The following is a 17,843-nucleotide window of genomic DNA, read 5'->3' on the forward strand; positions in this document are numbered from 1 at the left end:
GTTATACAGTGTTAACATCAAATGCACACACATCCTGGAAGGAGTAATTAGAGGTAGTCTGACATGTATGCCGTTTGAGCAGCTAAAATAACAACATTACATAAGCTGTTGTGCTTCACCGTGCTGGAGGAGAGGGTCTTTGTGCGCTACAAGGCTCCAAGTGTCTCCTGTTGGCTTCGCTATGATGAGCAATACTTCAGTCCCTGAAGACACACATGGTTCAGAAATGTGCAGCCCGCAGAGCAATCACACTCTCTAAACTTTCTTTGTGTGTGTAAAACAAACAAGGTATTCATTTAAACTACTCATGCAAATCACATGTTTGATACTCATGATAAGGCAAGAGCAAGTCACAAGGAGGAAGATTAGGATGAGAGGATGACAGAAGTGATGGGGATGGAAAAAATTAATAGCTTAGGTGGAGAGAATTAATAGCGGGGGGGTGGGGGATAAAGAAAGGTGGGATTACTGAAAACGCCAACAATGCAGAAAAGAGCCACACACTGTGAGTGTGCTGGGAGTGCATGCACACGTGCACATGATATACAGCTTCTGTGTGTGTGTGTGTGTGTTTATGTTTGTGGTGCATGTGTGTGCGCTCAGTGGATCATTAAAGCTGCTCTGACATTTGGAAAGAACACTGATGAAGCCTTTCTCATTATATGCTGTAATATAGAATGCTGTTTTTAGACTCCCTGGCTGCACCGACATGCCTATTGGATGCACCGGTGACGGCAACGATCCACCATGCATAGCAACAGTAACCAAGCATGAGTGTTGGAGATGAGAGATGTGTTGTGGTTATCTTTACCGTTGGACCCCTGCTAAATTTGGAAAAAAGGAAGATTCAAAGTGGAAAAAGAAGAAGTGGGGGAAGAGATTATGAATCAGTGATTCTAAACCATATTCAGGTGTTACAGAGATACATAAGAATATAGCCAGTGATTCATGATTCATAGTATGTATTTACATTGTGCGTGTGTGTGTCTATATATATATACACACACACACATATATATAGGTAACAGGAACAGTTTTACTCTTGAAATATACTGACCAATTTGCTGTATTATTATCTGTCGTTTTGAAATCTTTCTAGCAAGAGACTCTAAACATTTTAGAAAGAGAAACAAAAAAGATGAAAAAGAAAACTGATTACATACCATCAACATCAGAAACAAACATAATGTATAAATAAAAGGAACTGCCAATTATTATCTTAATAGGTTAGTATTGTATGCACCATAAATGGGTGTGTTTATACATTGCATTTTAGGCAGCACTACGTGTTATTGTCAGACTTGATCTTTATGCAGCTCAATTTTATACAAATTATGTTGAGTCTCTGCTCTCTCTCTCTTTTGGCTAAGTGGTCCTTGGTCTGAAAACTGCTGACAACCCCTGCTCCAGGACATCCGTTTACAAAACACAGTTTCACCCTGTAAACACGAGTGTGACCAGCCTTTTTCAGCCTGTTTCAGTGCTTTGCTGAAGGGCACCTCATCACTCTGAGAAGACTCATTCATAGTATCAATGCCTCCAGTTGAGCTAGTAACGTTTCTTTAAATACTCAAAGGAAAGATTTGCCACCTTTTATTTGGATGTCCAATCAGTACTGATAATAAATGTAGTCAGTTCATCGTCTGCCTAGTTAGCTCAAGCGACACAGAAGCAGCAACAGCTAACAAATTGATAACGTTAGCTGTGTGATGCAGACACTTAGCCCTGTCACTGTGTGTGTTGGCAGAGTCTCACCAACTGTTCCTAACGTAGAACGGAGCTCTCAGGATAAACAGAGAAAGAGAAAAAGAGCGGAGCAGAGCAAAGTGGGGCCGAGCAAATCAATATGCTGCACGCAGGTCTACAGTGAAACAAGATTTTATCCATTTTCAATTTTAAAAAAAGAGAAGAGAGAAAATCAAAGTTTGGCAGCCAATGACAGGCAATATAAGGTGATCAATAATATTGAATCAATTTTCTGCCATTTCTCAAAATAAATAGGTAAATAAATAAATCAACCAAACAATATCCAAATCCCAAAATTGAAAACTGAATACCTGTCCAACCAATGACTATACAAATAGTGAAATATTTGGGTCCAGCCTTAGAATAAATTAGAATTTCACAAAACATCAAACTATTCCTTTAAGTACACTCAGGAGAATATCTATACTGTATACTACATACACTAATACATTGTAATGCCCACAGTCTAGGGAAAGCATGAAACTTCTTTACACCTTTATGTCTGTGTGCAATCGTATGCCTTTGTTTATTTCCAGGCTGTTTTGTGTGCAAGTTTGTATTCATCTTAAAACCTTTTTCTCTACAGTTCAACCATTTATGGGACACTGCCAGCAGTTCACTTTTAAAAGACAGTTAAACTCTAACAGAGCATGCAAAACAAATAAATGTGGGAGAGTTAAGTGTCGCTTAGTATGCAAAGTGTTACTCTAGCTTTAATGATGATGCATGGGAGTTAAACAAAACTAATCTCCTGTGTTGTCTTGGCATGTGTGTACTGTCAGTGTGTGTGAGAATCACATTAACAGCTCAGGCAGGGACATAAGACAGGGAGTGGTCAATGCGAGGCGATTAGCCTTTCTCGGCACCATGTTGCATAGGAAATGATTTCTTGAAATCTAAAACCTTCATGTATGGCAGGATGTCTGTCAGTGAGTTAATATGCCACACGGGCTCCTGTCTAATGACAATTAATTACAATGAGGGAAAGAGTAATCTAATTCAGATGTAATTTCCTCCTGATTGCTCAACCCGGCGGCTGATGGGCAAATGATGCAATAAGGCCAAACGAAGATGAGAAGAAACAGATGACTTCATATGGTAGAAACTAACCAAAATATTTCATATTTCACAAAACCTTCTGTTGCACTGCATATTATTTACCGCTAACATACCCAGCGAGACAGAGAGAAAACAGAATAATACTTGGTACTAAAAAGTTCATCTCAGACTGTTTTATTAAGTCTTAAAATCAAAACACTGGCAGTGGGATGAGATGTTTCCACTTCCTTCTGATCAAAATTAAATGTTTCAGGTAACAGTTTGCAGAAAAATGATGCCAGTTCACTTTGTATAAAGAAAATTGCACTTAAGTCAAGGAAATCCACCAGAAACATTGATTTACACTGAGCAGAAAGAAAATTATCTTAGCAGATTTGATCTCTCTGATTTAAGAGCAAATACAATAACATTTTTAATTCTCAAAATGTCTTTGTTGATGCTCCCTGCAGTGCAGCAGCAGCCTCTCTGTGCCATGACACAGATTTAGAAATTAACCTGTATGTTTGCATTGGCTGAGAAGGAACTAAAAGCGTGTGTGTTGCTCTTATGCACCAAAAGCTGCTCTCCAGTCCCCCTTTCCTTTAACAGCACCATGCAGCAGCCAGCAGCAGGCTTGTGTACATTCTGTATAAGTGAGTGTTTACAGCACTCTATGTCGAGAGGAGTGGTAATGACAACCTGATTATCGGTCTTTTACACACAGACATCTATACACACACACACACAAGATGGTGACTCACCTCACACACTTTTGAACTGTGTGACACTCACTGCGACTCACTGCCTGTTAAAGCCTTGCTGGGGAGCCAATAAGTGCTCTTACTCATTTTCGACGCGGGTTGCTAAATCTGAGAGCTCTTACTCTATTAGTGCGGTTTGCCAGATCAGCGAAAAGCTCCCAACATATGAGCAATGACACTTCAGCTGGCTCTGCTGTGTGAAAACTCTGACATGATGTATAATACATCAAAGAAGAAATAGTTATTCCATGAGCTCCAACAAAGTGCAAGCTTTGAGTTGAGAGGCGTTGTTGTTAAACCATGTCTACTTTCTTGCGGACAGTAAAAAGAATCTCTAAAGGCCATGGTTTAACATGATATGTCTCCTTTGTTTAATCAGTAGAACAATCGAAATGTAAAAAAAACAGGAGATTTATGTTTTTTGGCCAGGTGCAGTAATGTACGTAAAATATGTGGTTGTAGGCCTTGGTGTAAAACTGGCTGGTGAACTGTCCACTAAAGCCTAAGACACACCAATGCAACATCAAAGAACTAGTGCCTGCAAAGGCCAACTGCTGCATCGCCTCGCGTCACCTGTTTTTGGCCAAAACGTTACACATGAACACACAGCAAAGACTCCAGCCAATGTTCAACTGGAACATTAAGTCTGCTGCTGCATGAGAGGAAATATCTCTCCATAGCAGCATGTGGTAGTAGTCTGTATTTGTCATTCAAAAAGGGCTACTGGAAGACTGACAGGACAGATTTAAGATGCTTGTTAGCAGATTAATAACATAACCTAATGGTGAAAGACTGAATCTCACCACTTCTTAGCAGAAGAGCAGTATGTCTTTCCCTCTGTGCCTCTACCTGTAGGTCCGCAGTTTCATTGTAACAAAGAGTGGTGTGAAAGACAAGAGCGCTTACCCTGTAGCAAAATCTGGAGATCAAAACATCACCAGAAGCACACTTTACAGCATGCTGACTAGCAAAAAAAACCCCGAACATACAAAAAACCGACTTCGACATGAAGCAGTTTCTGTTGACTCAAGGCACTCTGGCTGATGATTCGAATCTCTAATTATAAAGGGGGTAGTTCTAGTGATTTCATTGAGGCAGAATCAACATACTAAATCTGGCTGAAAAGAAGCAGACAAGGATCAAATAGTGCCAACAGACAGACTACAAATCTAGGGCAACAGATCCTCATCAATGACCCAATATTGATGAACAGCTGACAAACAGCTTGGTGTGTCAGGGCCCTAGTATATCCTGTCCATCAGCTACCTTTCTCATAACTGTTTGTTTCATCCGGCATTTATGCAGAAGCTATTTACACACACACACATACAAACACACAATAGCGGGTATACAGGCACAAAGAAAGACAGATTCGCAGTTGATTGGTTCAACAATCTGTCTGGCTAAAAATAGAGCATGGAGTATGGAGGAGTCTGCGGGAGAGATTGGGAAAACATGATAGACACTGTGAGTGAAAGTGAGACCAAAAAAGATAGAGATGAAGGGAGGAGAGATAAAGGAGAGGGAAAATTAAGATGTCAGCGAGCTGGGAGAAACAAAAAGAGGACGACGAGGGAGTACGACAAGTGGTGAGATGAGAAACAGAGAGGGGAGAGAAAGAGATCGCCGGTCAGCTTAGCTGGTGTTTGGTAGCCTCTAAAAGCACCGGTGGGGAAGAGAAAGCTTTTAGAGCCATGAGTGAGGTTTCAGTTTGTATGTGTCAGGAGAGCCAGTGACTCAATACGCTTCAAAAGAAAAATGAGTTGGTGGAGCAAGAGGGGGGCGAGGGAGACAACAGAGCAGCAGTCTCACCTGAAATAGCAGCTCAAAACACTCAAGGAGGATTTTTCCATTAGTCATAGAGAATATGAATAGCTATCATGTGCAGTCATCCTGTGAAATCGCTATCATTATGAAAGCACAGTTACCACGGGTCAAATGCTGCAGTGATTCAACAACTTCCATTGTTGTTATTCTAAGAATTCACAGCTTTGTATCCACTGTTGCTCATTTGTGCATAAGCCTTATTTCTGAGCTGTCTTGATATGTATGAATTTCTCTTTAGGGTTGAATTTTCCCTCGAAGGATCTGATCACTGTAAGCTCTCCAAAATATCTCAGCCAAAATTCCTAACGTGTGTTTCCTAGCTGTGACTCAGAAACAGAGCTAGAAGTAGGGCATGAGTGAGTCACCCCGAAAACACCCTGAGTACTAAAATACCAGGTCTATTCTTCAGTGTAGGAGACCAAATAAAGGCTGTTTTTAACATGTGGACTGTAGTCTAAGACTTTTTAATGTGTTATTATTGGTTTTCTTTTTACTGCCACACTTCCCCCACCATGTGCATCAAAATCACAAAGCCACTCAATCATTATGTTTAGGATTGTTGAGCTATGGCACAATCTCATATACATGATACGCAGCATCTTCAAAAATGAGAGCAAAAAGAGGCTGAACTTGGGAAACTGACTGTAAGAAGACAGAAACGTTCAGCTACAGTGTATAATGTGACACGAATGACAATAAAAAAGGGAATGTCTGCACTCACATAGCATAGGACTACCTAGAAGAACTACCTCAGAACTTTTTACGTATTTTAGGACAAAAACAAACTTGTTGAAAAATGTTATCTGTGGCTATCTCTCAACTGCATCACATCATCCTGTTCTGCAGAGCATCTCAATGTGGGGGAGCACAATGTTCATGGGTATTTAGGAAACTACAAAGACCTTTTATGTATACTGCAGTTCAGGCAAACTGATCAAAGCAAGGCTTTAGCCAAGCCTTATCAGTAATAACAACCAGAACTGTGTCCCTTTTTAAAAAGAAATTCTTTCTCTGTCCCATCTCTAAATTTGGACGTTTTTGTGAGAATGCACTGCAGGCAGAACTCTTCATGATATCTGTATTTCCCTCGGCAGCAGGTTGAGGAACTGTAATCTGGTCAGAGAGCTGATCTGTAGAGCAGCAGCTGTAGAGGCGATCGAGTGACAGCAAACTTATAGACCCAGTGCAATGAACTGCCAAGTTTCATTTTCACTGCACCTGACATTCTACTGCTCCATCTGTGCCCAGAGTATACAATGCACTCTGAGAGCGTGGTGCATTACCCAAAGGTATATATTCCAATAGCACTCCAAATGGTAAGTCCAGCTCCAAAAATTTTAAATACGTTGGGGCAGATAAGTTGATTGTGGTAGGCGGCCACAAATAAATGAAAGTGTCGGAAACCCTGAGACTATTTGATGCCTTTTGAGCCTGAATATTAAAAATAAAATGAATGAAATGAAAAATGAAACATTTTTAAGACTTTTTAAGGACCTGCAGACACCCTGCAAATTTTCTTAACACAGAGAAACAAAGCTCACAAGGATTCAATTCTCGTATATGGCCAAAAGCAGAAGCACCTGTGTTATTTCAATAAAACACAAAATAAAAGTGACTGAGAAGCATGAAAAATGGGTTACTTATATATGTGCCTCTTCACATATCTTCACTCCCAGGAGCTAGAGTTCCAGTCAGCCAACTCAGAAATGATTTGTCTGACAATAGTACACCCAGAGACGTAGCTGCTATGGGTCTAGAGAACAAAGTTGGAATCAATTCAATAAGCAAACTAACAAGTATTCTCTACCTGTGTCCCATTTTTCCATCTCTGCCTCTGTTTCTTCTCTGCGTCTCTGGTTTATTTTAACAGTATCTACAGCACCTCAGAAATAAACACGCAGACAACAGACAGATTTAAATAAATAATATTTTAAAAATGGAATTGAAAAGCAAGGTGGAGAAAATAAAGAGGATGGGTGTTGAGTGGGTTGCGAGAGCTAAATGGAGCAGAAAAGAGTGAGGTGATTGAACTAGCCAAACACACACATATATAAACTGGAAGGGGGGGCTCAGAGTTCAAGCCTTTCACAGGGACGCAGACAGCCACACATCCACGCCTGGTGTCCTTTAATCTAACTCTCATGGAGCACTGCATCTCATCAGAGGCGCTTCTCTGCAAGCCTCGTCCCTCCGTGCAGACTGACAGTGTGCTGAGAGATGCTCTGTTGGCCCTGTTTTCACAGTCATGGATAAACCCGCTCAGGAGATAAGACAGTGTTCAGCGGAGGAGTGACTCACCCATTAAACCTGGGAAACTGCGAGCGTGTGTGCGTGTGTGTGTGTGTGTGTGTGTGCTCTCTCCTCACCGATACCAATAATAGCAGGTAATAAATAGAACACAGACAGAACCAAAATGCCATCCTCGACACTCGCCTGTTATAAAACCCAGAATAATGAGACAATGACACAGTGGGAGTCAGGTCTATGAATGGAGTTACATGTGGGAAACTGATATACACTATGGGAGAAAAACCATACACCATCTATGTAGGAATGCACAAAGATAACATGTATCAAAAGGATCTAAATATGGAAGCACAGCTTATACAACAACACCGGTTTTGCATCTAACTTTATCTTCTATGCTGCCTGTGTTTTGTAAGTGTTCTTGCTCATAGATTTATGTTTTAGTCTACATTATTCTTTGATGCTGTAATCAAATTTTGACACCTTTCTTCACATATAAAGTACAGAGACAAGGGAAACATAAAAAGTGACAACATGCATTTTGCGATGCCAAATGGATTGCTAATATGACATTATTATTATATGAGTTATGACTCTCTAAAGTGCCAACAGACACATTATTGTTTGGAAACACCAGAAGGCACAATTATATAGCCTCCATTAACAAGCAAGCTTCCGCAAGGCTGCGGTTTAAAAAAAAATGTCCTTGTCCTACTTTAGACATCTAAAGTCAGTGTGAAGATGTTTATATTGGAGTTTGTGGCCCATTGACACATGCAGAATGCTATTTCTCAGTTCAGACATTTACCCCATCCTTTTTGCACTAAAACAATTTTTGTAAAGCGGGATATGGAAGTATGAAGGCATGTCATTGTAGATATATGCCAGGACAAATTAAGTTTGCTTGTTTTCAGTTTCGGTATGTGTAATTTGGTAGCGTACCCATTTTTCGGGGGTAAATGGGGGGTGGTTATTTTTGGGTTGTATGCGGTTACCCATCTTTATATATATTTATATTGATATTCTATATATATATATATATAGTGGGGATATTTTCTCTGCTCTGGATTAGTCTAATTTTTGGGGGGGGGGGGTGTGGATTCCATGGGCTTCTAAATGACTTGGTTATTCTAAAAAAGAAATTTTGGTGTGGCTCACTAGCTCTTTTTCTAATATTCTCTTTGTAAGGGTGAGGCTAAGAATCTTGTGTCTGGGGGATTTGGGGTGTTGGTGTGGGGTGTGTGTGGTGGTAGGTGGGTGATTGTGGGGGGGGCAATTTTGGGTTCTTGCTGGGTGGGTAGGCAGCCCATGTAGGGGCAACCTACGATGCGACCGGAAGAATAGAATAGAATAGAATAGAATATTCCTTTATTGATCCCCCATTGGGGGAAATTTCAAATGTTACAGCAGCATGAAAAAGAGAAAGTGGAATGTAACAAAGAAAATAACAATAACACAATTATACAATAACACAATTATACAATAACAAATAACAATAAATAAGTAATAAAATAAGTATGTACATAGAGGAAAAAGGTATGTACACATAATAAGTAAGTAATAGAATAAGTATGTACACAAAAGATGGATTTGAGAATAATAACACATAGAGCTAATAATCTGTCTGCTTGTGTGTGTGTGTGTGTGTGTGTGTGATTGGCAATTTGGCTTGCTGGGTAGCAGCCCATGTAGCAACCAACGAAGCGACCGAAAGAGTGACCAACGGAGCGACTGACGGAGTGACTGACAGGGCGACTGACGGGGCGATCGGCGAGGCAACCAAGGGGGCGACCAAGGCGGCAACAGACCGGGTGGAGCAAAGACAATAACCTCAGAGCATAGACACTGCAAATGTTCCTAAAGTTATGATGTAATAGCTAGTGGGGAAAACAAAAGTGCTATCATCTTCCTATTTTGGTTGCACAATGGTTGGCGCACTTCCTTTCTGACTCGTAAATCGAGACAACTTTTTTCTGGGGAGATTGTACCCAGTGGCAAACAGAATTTCATAGTTTAAAGGGAACCAATCTAAATGCAGATGGTGTCATAATTCTATAAACATTACATTGCACAATCAATGTTTACTTCATAATGAAGTTAAAGCAAAATAACATGTCTGTGTCCATTTTAATATCTGAGAAGAGATAATGTAATTACATAATTCTCCTTTTCAAATAGTTTTATTTTCCAAATTTGTATTTATTTTTATTCCTCTGCTTGTGTAAAAGCTTACTGGGCCAGATTCGGCAGATTGTCTTAAATTGACTGGATCCAATTCAAGAAATGGATCATGGCTAGAACATACCCTGCAGGAACTCTGACACAATAACAACACCATAACCACATTACCTCCTAATAGCACTTTAATGGTGAGACGCTGACATATTCCCCCACTGTCTCCATTCACTTTGTCTTTTTTACATCTGCATCTCTATCAGCTGCCTCAGTGTTCTGTCACTCTCTCATAACCCCTTATCTTTTTTAGTCAACCACTATAAATCTTATTATTTATAGTAGATAAAGCAAAGAAACAGATTTTTAGTCCTTTGATAGAGGACTGCTTATGGTCTGATCTTAAAAGTCAGAAAATGAGTGTAAAGCATTTTGAGGAATGACAAAAAAAAAAAAACCCACACAGAATAAAGGTATTTACTATATTTTACAGAGTGCTTTAGGTGCAGCCACGAAAACACACAACAACAAGGTATTTAATAATATCAGCTACCAATCAACTAATTAATGACCACAAGACATATGGACATTTTCAGGCAAAGTCCGAATTACTACTACACATCTTTTCTCTGGGGACCAATTCAACCTGAGGCTTTTCGGCTATTAGGTGACCAATAGAGCGAAGCAGGGGTCTGGCACCTGGACCCCTTAAGCCGATCAATGCCTGTGTCACTCATAACATAGAGCAGTGACATTTGACCAGATTTGGGCGTTAACGAATGCCAGGAGGGAAGACAGAGAGGACCTTAATCGAACTCAACCGGGCAAAGAGGAATATTTGCCTGTTGCTCAGTTTGTCTGTGTGTGTGACCTTCTGTCTGTCTGTCTGGTTGTGTGGGCCACCCAACTAATTATACCCGTTTTTTGCCTCTAGCTGGTGTGACTTATGAGGGAGGGAAAACAACAGATTAGAGAAGCCCATTCTGGCCTCTCTGGGTCACTGAGTAAACAGCCTTGTTTGTCTCCAGCAACAGATTCCCTGGCTCAGCCTTGTAAAGTTGCAAGGAAACAACCAATTCCTTGTACAACAGTGACATAATCTTGTTATTGGGTGGTGGTTACATAAAAGAATTTATGTAACATTTGCAACATACAGTTTAATTTACACCTGAATCAATTGAAAGATTATTTTTTTTACCTTAGACAATTATAAATAGGGATGTACCAATCCTACTCTACCTCCCCCTCTGCCAAAACTCACAGTCAATAACAGAACCAGTGCTTTCCCAGGAAAATTATCATACAGGAGCTGAAGATAATACCTCTACAATAAGGAGAGATGTGGTGTGGATGGAAGAGGAAGGAGCGGTGCATGATACTGGGATTTTGTTCCAGGCGCGATGTGTTCCTCTGGCAGCTGAGAACATCTAAATTTAGACACACCCCTCGTCTCCCCTTCCTCTTCTCTGCATCCTCAGCCCCTCCTAGCCTCCTCATCCACACTTTCCCCTTCATTGTGCTCTCCTCATCAAGACGAACACAGAGACACGAAAAGCCCCTGTGGTGAAAATATCGACAGCTCTCCCTGCGTCAGACAAGTGTCAGCTGTGCCTCAATGCATCAAGCTCTTTGTGTGTTTGTGTGTGTTGAGGGCTAGAGCAACAGCCATCTCACATTGATGGAAGCCAAAAACAGGTAATGATACAACATAATGATACAGGATTTAGGTGGGTGTTTGCATGTGAATGACTGTGTGTGTTCCTGTGCGCACTGCCCATTAGCCATATGGTAACCATGTCAGAGCTGGCAGGAGAACATGTATGAAGTAAACTCACATTTTTTATGTTGTTTTTTTTATGTCGTGCTTTCATCCACATTCCTCCTAAATACTCTCTTTCCTCACATTTCTTAAGGTTTTAAGATACTTGATTGTCGCATTTTCATATTTTGTGACATTGCAGCGATTCTCAAAAACACTGCTTTGATTTTAAATGGTTCACAATTGTTATTATTTCTGTATTTGTTTACTGAAAGAATCCTACAAGCACACCTCGGCAAATCCTACAAGCACACCTCTGATCAAATGAAAGAAATGATTTTTTTTTAATGCATATGGTGATGTGCTCTTTGTATCATGACAGTTTTCCTCAAATTAGATTTAAAAAATTGCAATTTATTGCCTTGCATACAGCACTGCATCATATCATAGCATAGTCAATTGTAACCCCTGAATCATGATAAGATTCATATGGAGAGATTTTTACCAATTCACAGCCTCTTCGCTTAGCTTTCAGAGGTTATGCGAGATATTCAGATTAAGAAGAGGACAGAGCTGCTGTGACAGGACAGACATTTTGTTAAATATTTGTTCAATTAAAACAAAGTCAAATAATGTCTTATGAGTAACAGAGAAGTATTAGCTTACAATTTTAGTCGTAAATTGTACGTGTTTCTTTATAATTTATTTGCTGAATATTAGACTTAATTTTACTGATGATAGTAATGTTTATTGTGTTGGTTTGTTTGATAATGTCACCTGGATTATTTTGAAGTTTGATGTTTGGCTTAGTGCTTCACCTAAAGACCATTTTCTGTATCGATTAATCTGCTGATTATTTTCTGAATTAACCGATACACTGTTTGATCTATGAAATGTCAGAAAATAGTGAAAAGTGCTCATCACAACTTTCCAGAGCCCAACGCCTAAGGTGACCTCCTCTTACGTCTCGTGGGTCTGACCATCTGACATCAAATAAATTCACTTTAATTTCACAGAAGACAAAAAACTGCAAATATTCATATTTAAAAAGCTGAAACCAGTGATTTTTAGGCATTTTTAAAAAGTACTACTTATAGAAAAACATATTTATATACACTTCAAACTAGGGAACTGAAAAGTGTCATTTTGGTATTGGTACACATACTAATGAGAATTTAAAACAGGACACAGCCTGCAACATAAAGCTGGTATCAGCCACCCTCAGACGTTGTAATAAGACTGAACGTTCTCATAGAGTTAGATGTACATGCTGTGCTACCACAAAGCGATCAGGCGATCAGACGAGCAGAATAACATGCAGACGGCGTTCTGAAAAGGTTACAGCTCAATGTACTGCAAGGAGAGACAGAATGTGCTAACAGGATATGGGGAGATGAACAACACGCTTGTTATCGAGAGAAGAATGAAGGAAGAAATTAACTGTATTGAAATGAGCTGCATCCACTTCCCTTCCTGGCCCTGCCTCTCACCCTTTACCAACTCTCGCTGTGTGACATGTTTTTCCTATTTCCCACCAGGAGTGAGGGGGTTTGTGTTCAATGCTGAGGTGGAAAGCGACAAACACTTTTGTTGGTGCTGCACAATATCTGTAATTATACCCCACAGGACATATACCAGAACACAGTGTCACTACCGTTGCCAGCAAACATACTACCTGCAACTGCTGCAAACCTGCTTTCAACACACACTAATGTTGCAGGCTTCAGGGTTCCCACACATTTTTATGGACAAAATTTCCAAACATTTCCATGACATTTCAAGGACCCATCATAAATACTTTTTTTTTCTTGCTCCACTTCTCTGCCGTTTTTCAAAGACATCGGTTCAAACGCTTACTTATTTCGACTAGTTGGCATGGACAGAAGAACCCAGGGAGAAAATGACTACACGTACGGTATGGTTTGAAAAACACACTGACACACATTGGAGCCACGTTAAGTCGCCAGCTAAAGAAAACTTGTTTGCTGTCATTTTACATTACATTGAAGGTTAGTCATGGCAGATTATTATAACAATCATTATACACAACAAAATCCCACAACTCTTCCAAAACATAGAATGATTTTGACTAAAATTCTATGACTTTTCCAGGCCTGGAAAATGTGATCATGAAACTCCATAACTCTCCCAAGATTTCCATGACTATGGGTACCCTGGGGCTTTTAAAAAGAGCCTCATTACATTGATGATACCACAACAGGTAAAACCATGAAGAGGTTGTTGAATTAGATATTACAGGTATAACTGAGGCAGGGCATCAAATACCCTTTGGAGCGGATTATGCTGATGTTATTGTGCCAACGATTACTGTTCTGTTAGACTTGTGTCGGCATCCGTTTAACAATGTAACTGCAGCAGGAAAGCATTTAATCATTTTAAAAGCACAAGTGTTTTGAAATGTAAAAACAAGGGTCAAATGGTGATTAAATATCCTGACTAATTAAAAACCCAATATTCATTTGGATATGAATGTGATTTGCAGCTTCACATCTGAACCCTAATTGAAACAAAAGATTTATGTTACCATACTTTATGAAATATACAAAACCAAAGAGAGGCGGGGGAAAACAATGGAAGAATGGAAGGGGGGGTGATGAGGAAAGGAAGAGACAAAAGGAGTCAAGGATCACACTGACTTAGCTAAAATGCAGTGGTGTAAAGTAACAAAGTATAAATACTTTATTTCTTGGGAGTATCTGTATTTTACTTGAGTTTTTATATTTCTGTCAACTTTCACTTTTACTCCACCATATTTCCTAAATAAAATATAAACTTTTACTCCACTTCATTTCCCCAAAACATTTCAGTTACTAACTGCAAATTAGGGAAGGAAGGGAGAGAGAGAAAGGAGGAGACAGACAAATGAAGGAATAACAGGGAAGAAAAACTGAATTTTGTTATTCAAATCCTTTAACAGACTTAGTTTTTCTTCAAGTGTAATGTACACTGCATTTTTACATGTAATATTTAATTGGGCCTATCATAAAATTACTTTTGATAATTAAGTACAGTATACATGAGATACTTTAATACTTTTACTCAAGTAATATTCTAATAGGTGACTTAAAATTCTACTAGTCATTTTCTGGTAGGATACTGGTACTTTTGCTCAAGTATGGCTTCCTGGTACTTCATCAACCACTGCTAAAATGGCATAAAAAAAGACAAAAAAAAAATCTTATCTTATAAAGTGTGTTTGACAGGGGTTCAGAGGTCATGAAAAAGAAAGACAGCAGCATGAAGGAAGAATATAACACTTGCACCAGCAGTAAAGCTTAATCTAATCAAGTTTACATCCAACAAACTGTAAACTGACCTTGCTGGTTGAGCTGCTGTGTGCTCTTGCTCCACTGCGACAACCCCACAATGGCCACCATCTTGGCGCCCAGACTGGAGCGCCGCTTCTTGTTGCCAGCCAATGATGTGGAGTCTGGTCCCCCACTGCCAGGACTCTTCTCCAGGCTGTACATGGCCCCAGAGATGCTGGAGGAGCGCACCACGTTCCGAGCCGCTGCGCTAAGCCCGCTAAGGCCACTCAGACCGCCTGGGCTGGGCACCTCCACAGAGCTGCTGAGCATCATGGTCCCGCTGGACTGGAGGGCCGATGGGCTGGGGGGGAGGAAAGTTGGAACAGGGCTGAGGGATTGAGATAAAAAAAAAGGACAAAAACAATGTTAAGGTGAGGGTGGAAGTAAAGAGGACAGGTTGAAGGTGGCAGGCGTAGAACAGCTCAAATAAAAGGGCATCTTGATGTGCAGTTTGTCTGATGAAATCTAGAATTATAGCTTGTCTTACAGCTGCAGTAGCTCCCTGAGGCTGAAGGACACCAAGTTTAAATTTCAACCACAGTTTGGTTTACAATTAAATTCCTGGCTTAATGCAGAGGCAGCAGAAATGACTTCCTACCCCATGAAAGACAAACAAAAAGTGAAAAGCTCTGAAAAGTCTTTTTGATCTCCAATAGTTTTGCAAACTGAGAAAACAAAGAACACAAAGGTCAGCAGATGAGGACAGTGCAGATGGCAGCAGACTGTTCAACTGAGTTAAGAAATGTCTCCAGACTCTTTCTCTCTCTCTCTCTCTCTCTCTCTCTCTCATACACATACACACACACACACACACAAACACACACACAAATGTCAGGGCTGGCCTGCTGTTGAGGGGTGACCCTGTCAGCTGGTATTTGTCTTGTGTGTTTTTTTCGGATTCTTATTCTGTGTCTGACCTTAACAGTGACACATGATAAACTCTACGGCTCAAGTCATCACTGGTTGGCTGAATCCTGGGAGGACAACAGTGTGTGTGCGCACGCTCTCGCTCTACGTTAATAAACTTAGTAAAGTATCTAACTAATGCACACAGAGGTTCAAGTCTTACAAAAACATTTAGACTTGTCGTAGTTGAAAAAGCACAGGTGTTACTAATAATTTAATGACGACTCTGTTCTTCTCAAGTGTCCCAGTAAGCTTTGACAGTGTGACAGTGAGTCAGACTGCACAAACCAGCACCATGAAACTGAAGCAGCCATCATTAAATTTCATTGCTCCTGTGCTTCTCCTAATGTGACATGTCAAAATGTCTTCTGTGACAAAAAGGACTGTTATCCTTCAGCATCTCTATCACGCCATATCTCCCTCCTCTCCATTTTTTTCCTTCGGTCTTCTCCCCTATCTTGAGTGATTATACTGAGGCTAAACCGACAGCCGAAGGGAACATTAAATATGTAGATGCACTGTGGCCAACATCCTGTTTTCACACTCCTTTTTAATAGTTCTCTTTCTTTGTGACTCTTCTTCGATATAACTTCTCCTACCACCTGCTTTATTATCACAGCCCCTGCTATCTATATTTTTTCTTCCTCTTTCTTTCTATTTTTTTTTCACAGAAAGTATAGCAATGCAGTTTCATCCTGTCTCAGAGCCTATATAATTACCTTGCAAAATTTAAGTAAGTAAGTAAATCCTGTAAGTCCAGCTCAGGAGGTTATGTGTTATGTCCATGATCATTTTACAAAATGCAGTGCACTATATGTACCCAGATGGTGCACTCCTAATGGCCGTAAAGGTGACTGTAGAGCATTGGACACTTCTCACCCTCAGTGGTCGTCACATTGCCTACATAGCGGAAGGGGCAGTACCAAAAATACATTTAATACTTCAGAAATGTCAGTCAACTATTGCGGTAAACACCGAAGCCTTGTGCAAATATATGTTTATTTTTAAATACAACTGTATTGTTGTCAAATATCAGCCTTCAGTTTGTTAACTGGGATAATTCTGTAGTAATTTGGTACAGCAAACAAGAAACTACTCCAGCTCTACTCCGAGCTCCTCACCCTTTCTGTAAGGCTGAGCCCAGCCACCCTCCGCAGTAAACTCATTTTGGCCACTTGTGACTGCAATCTCATTGTTTTGAACACTACCCAAAGCTCATGAACACAGGTGAGGGTCGCAACATAGATGGACTGGTTAATTGAAAGCTTTGTCTTTCGGCTCAGCTCCTTCTTCACCACCACAGTTCAGCGCAACTCCTGCATCACTGCAGACGCTTCACTAAACCGCCTGTCTATCTCATGCTCCACTTTACCCTCACACATGAAGAAGATCCCGAGATACTAAGTCACGAAAAAATATTCAACATCTGGGGATCATGAGTTTCTCTAAATTTCATGGTCAATTCATCTCACTGTTGCTGAGATAACAACCAACCACCCAACTGGCAATGCCATTTCTCGAGGGCGTGCTTCTATCATGTCTGAAAGACTTCAGTATTACATAATCTGCTACTAATCGCAGGAATGTTGCACCAATTCTTTATGCTACTAAAACACTCACTCCCGTGACTGAAAGTCATAAATAATACATATGCAGTACAGCGAATTTGTCCTTAATGCATCTTTCAAATTGAAGATGTAAATGCCCTGTGCTTCAGATGTCTCTGTAAATCATCATCACTGCCCTGCTTTGTCACACCACCACAGCCATGATGCTTACAGCCCAAAAAATGTTGCTGACCGGCACTCTTTTTACAGATTCATTTAGCATTACCACAATAACCGAAGTGGGTGCTATTGAGGAACAATGAAATGGTGTAGCAAAGGGCAAATTTTGGCATTTTGTAATGAAACTCATAAAAATAGCCAAGTGAAAGACTGCATGCTTTGTATGGAGCTACTGCAGTGACATTTGTTATAAGTGGAAAAGGGTACCGAGGGGAACAAAAGAGGGGGAGAGGGGAAGTAAGGGCTTGATATCTGGAATTCAGGTGATCCT

At 40.2% G+C, this 17,843-nt stretch overlaps 1 protein-coding gene across 1 annotated transcript in view; it reads right to left on the minus strand.

Annotated features, from left to right (window-relative positions):
- The window catches only part of rims3 (regulating synaptic membrane exocytosis 3), a 37,461-nt gene that overhangs the window by 7,544 nt on the left and 12,074 nt on the right, over positions 1–17,843 (minus strand). The window contains exon 2 of the mRNA XM_042506641.1: positions 14,888–15,207. Within this exon, the coding sequence (XP_042362575.1) occupies positions 14,888–15,152 (265 nt within the window). The 5' untranslated portion in view covers positions 15,153–15,207. The remainder of the gene's footprint in view (positions 1–14,887; positions 15,208–17,843) is intronic.

Source organism: Plectropomus leopardus, chromosome 18 (assembly GCF_008729295.1).
Source record: "Plectropomus leopardus isolate mb chromosome 18, YSFRI_Pleo_2.0, whole genome shotgun sequence".
Classification (NCBI taxonomy): Eukaryota; Metazoa; Chordata; class Actinopteri; order Perciformes; family Serranidae; genus Plectropomus; species Plectropomus leopardus.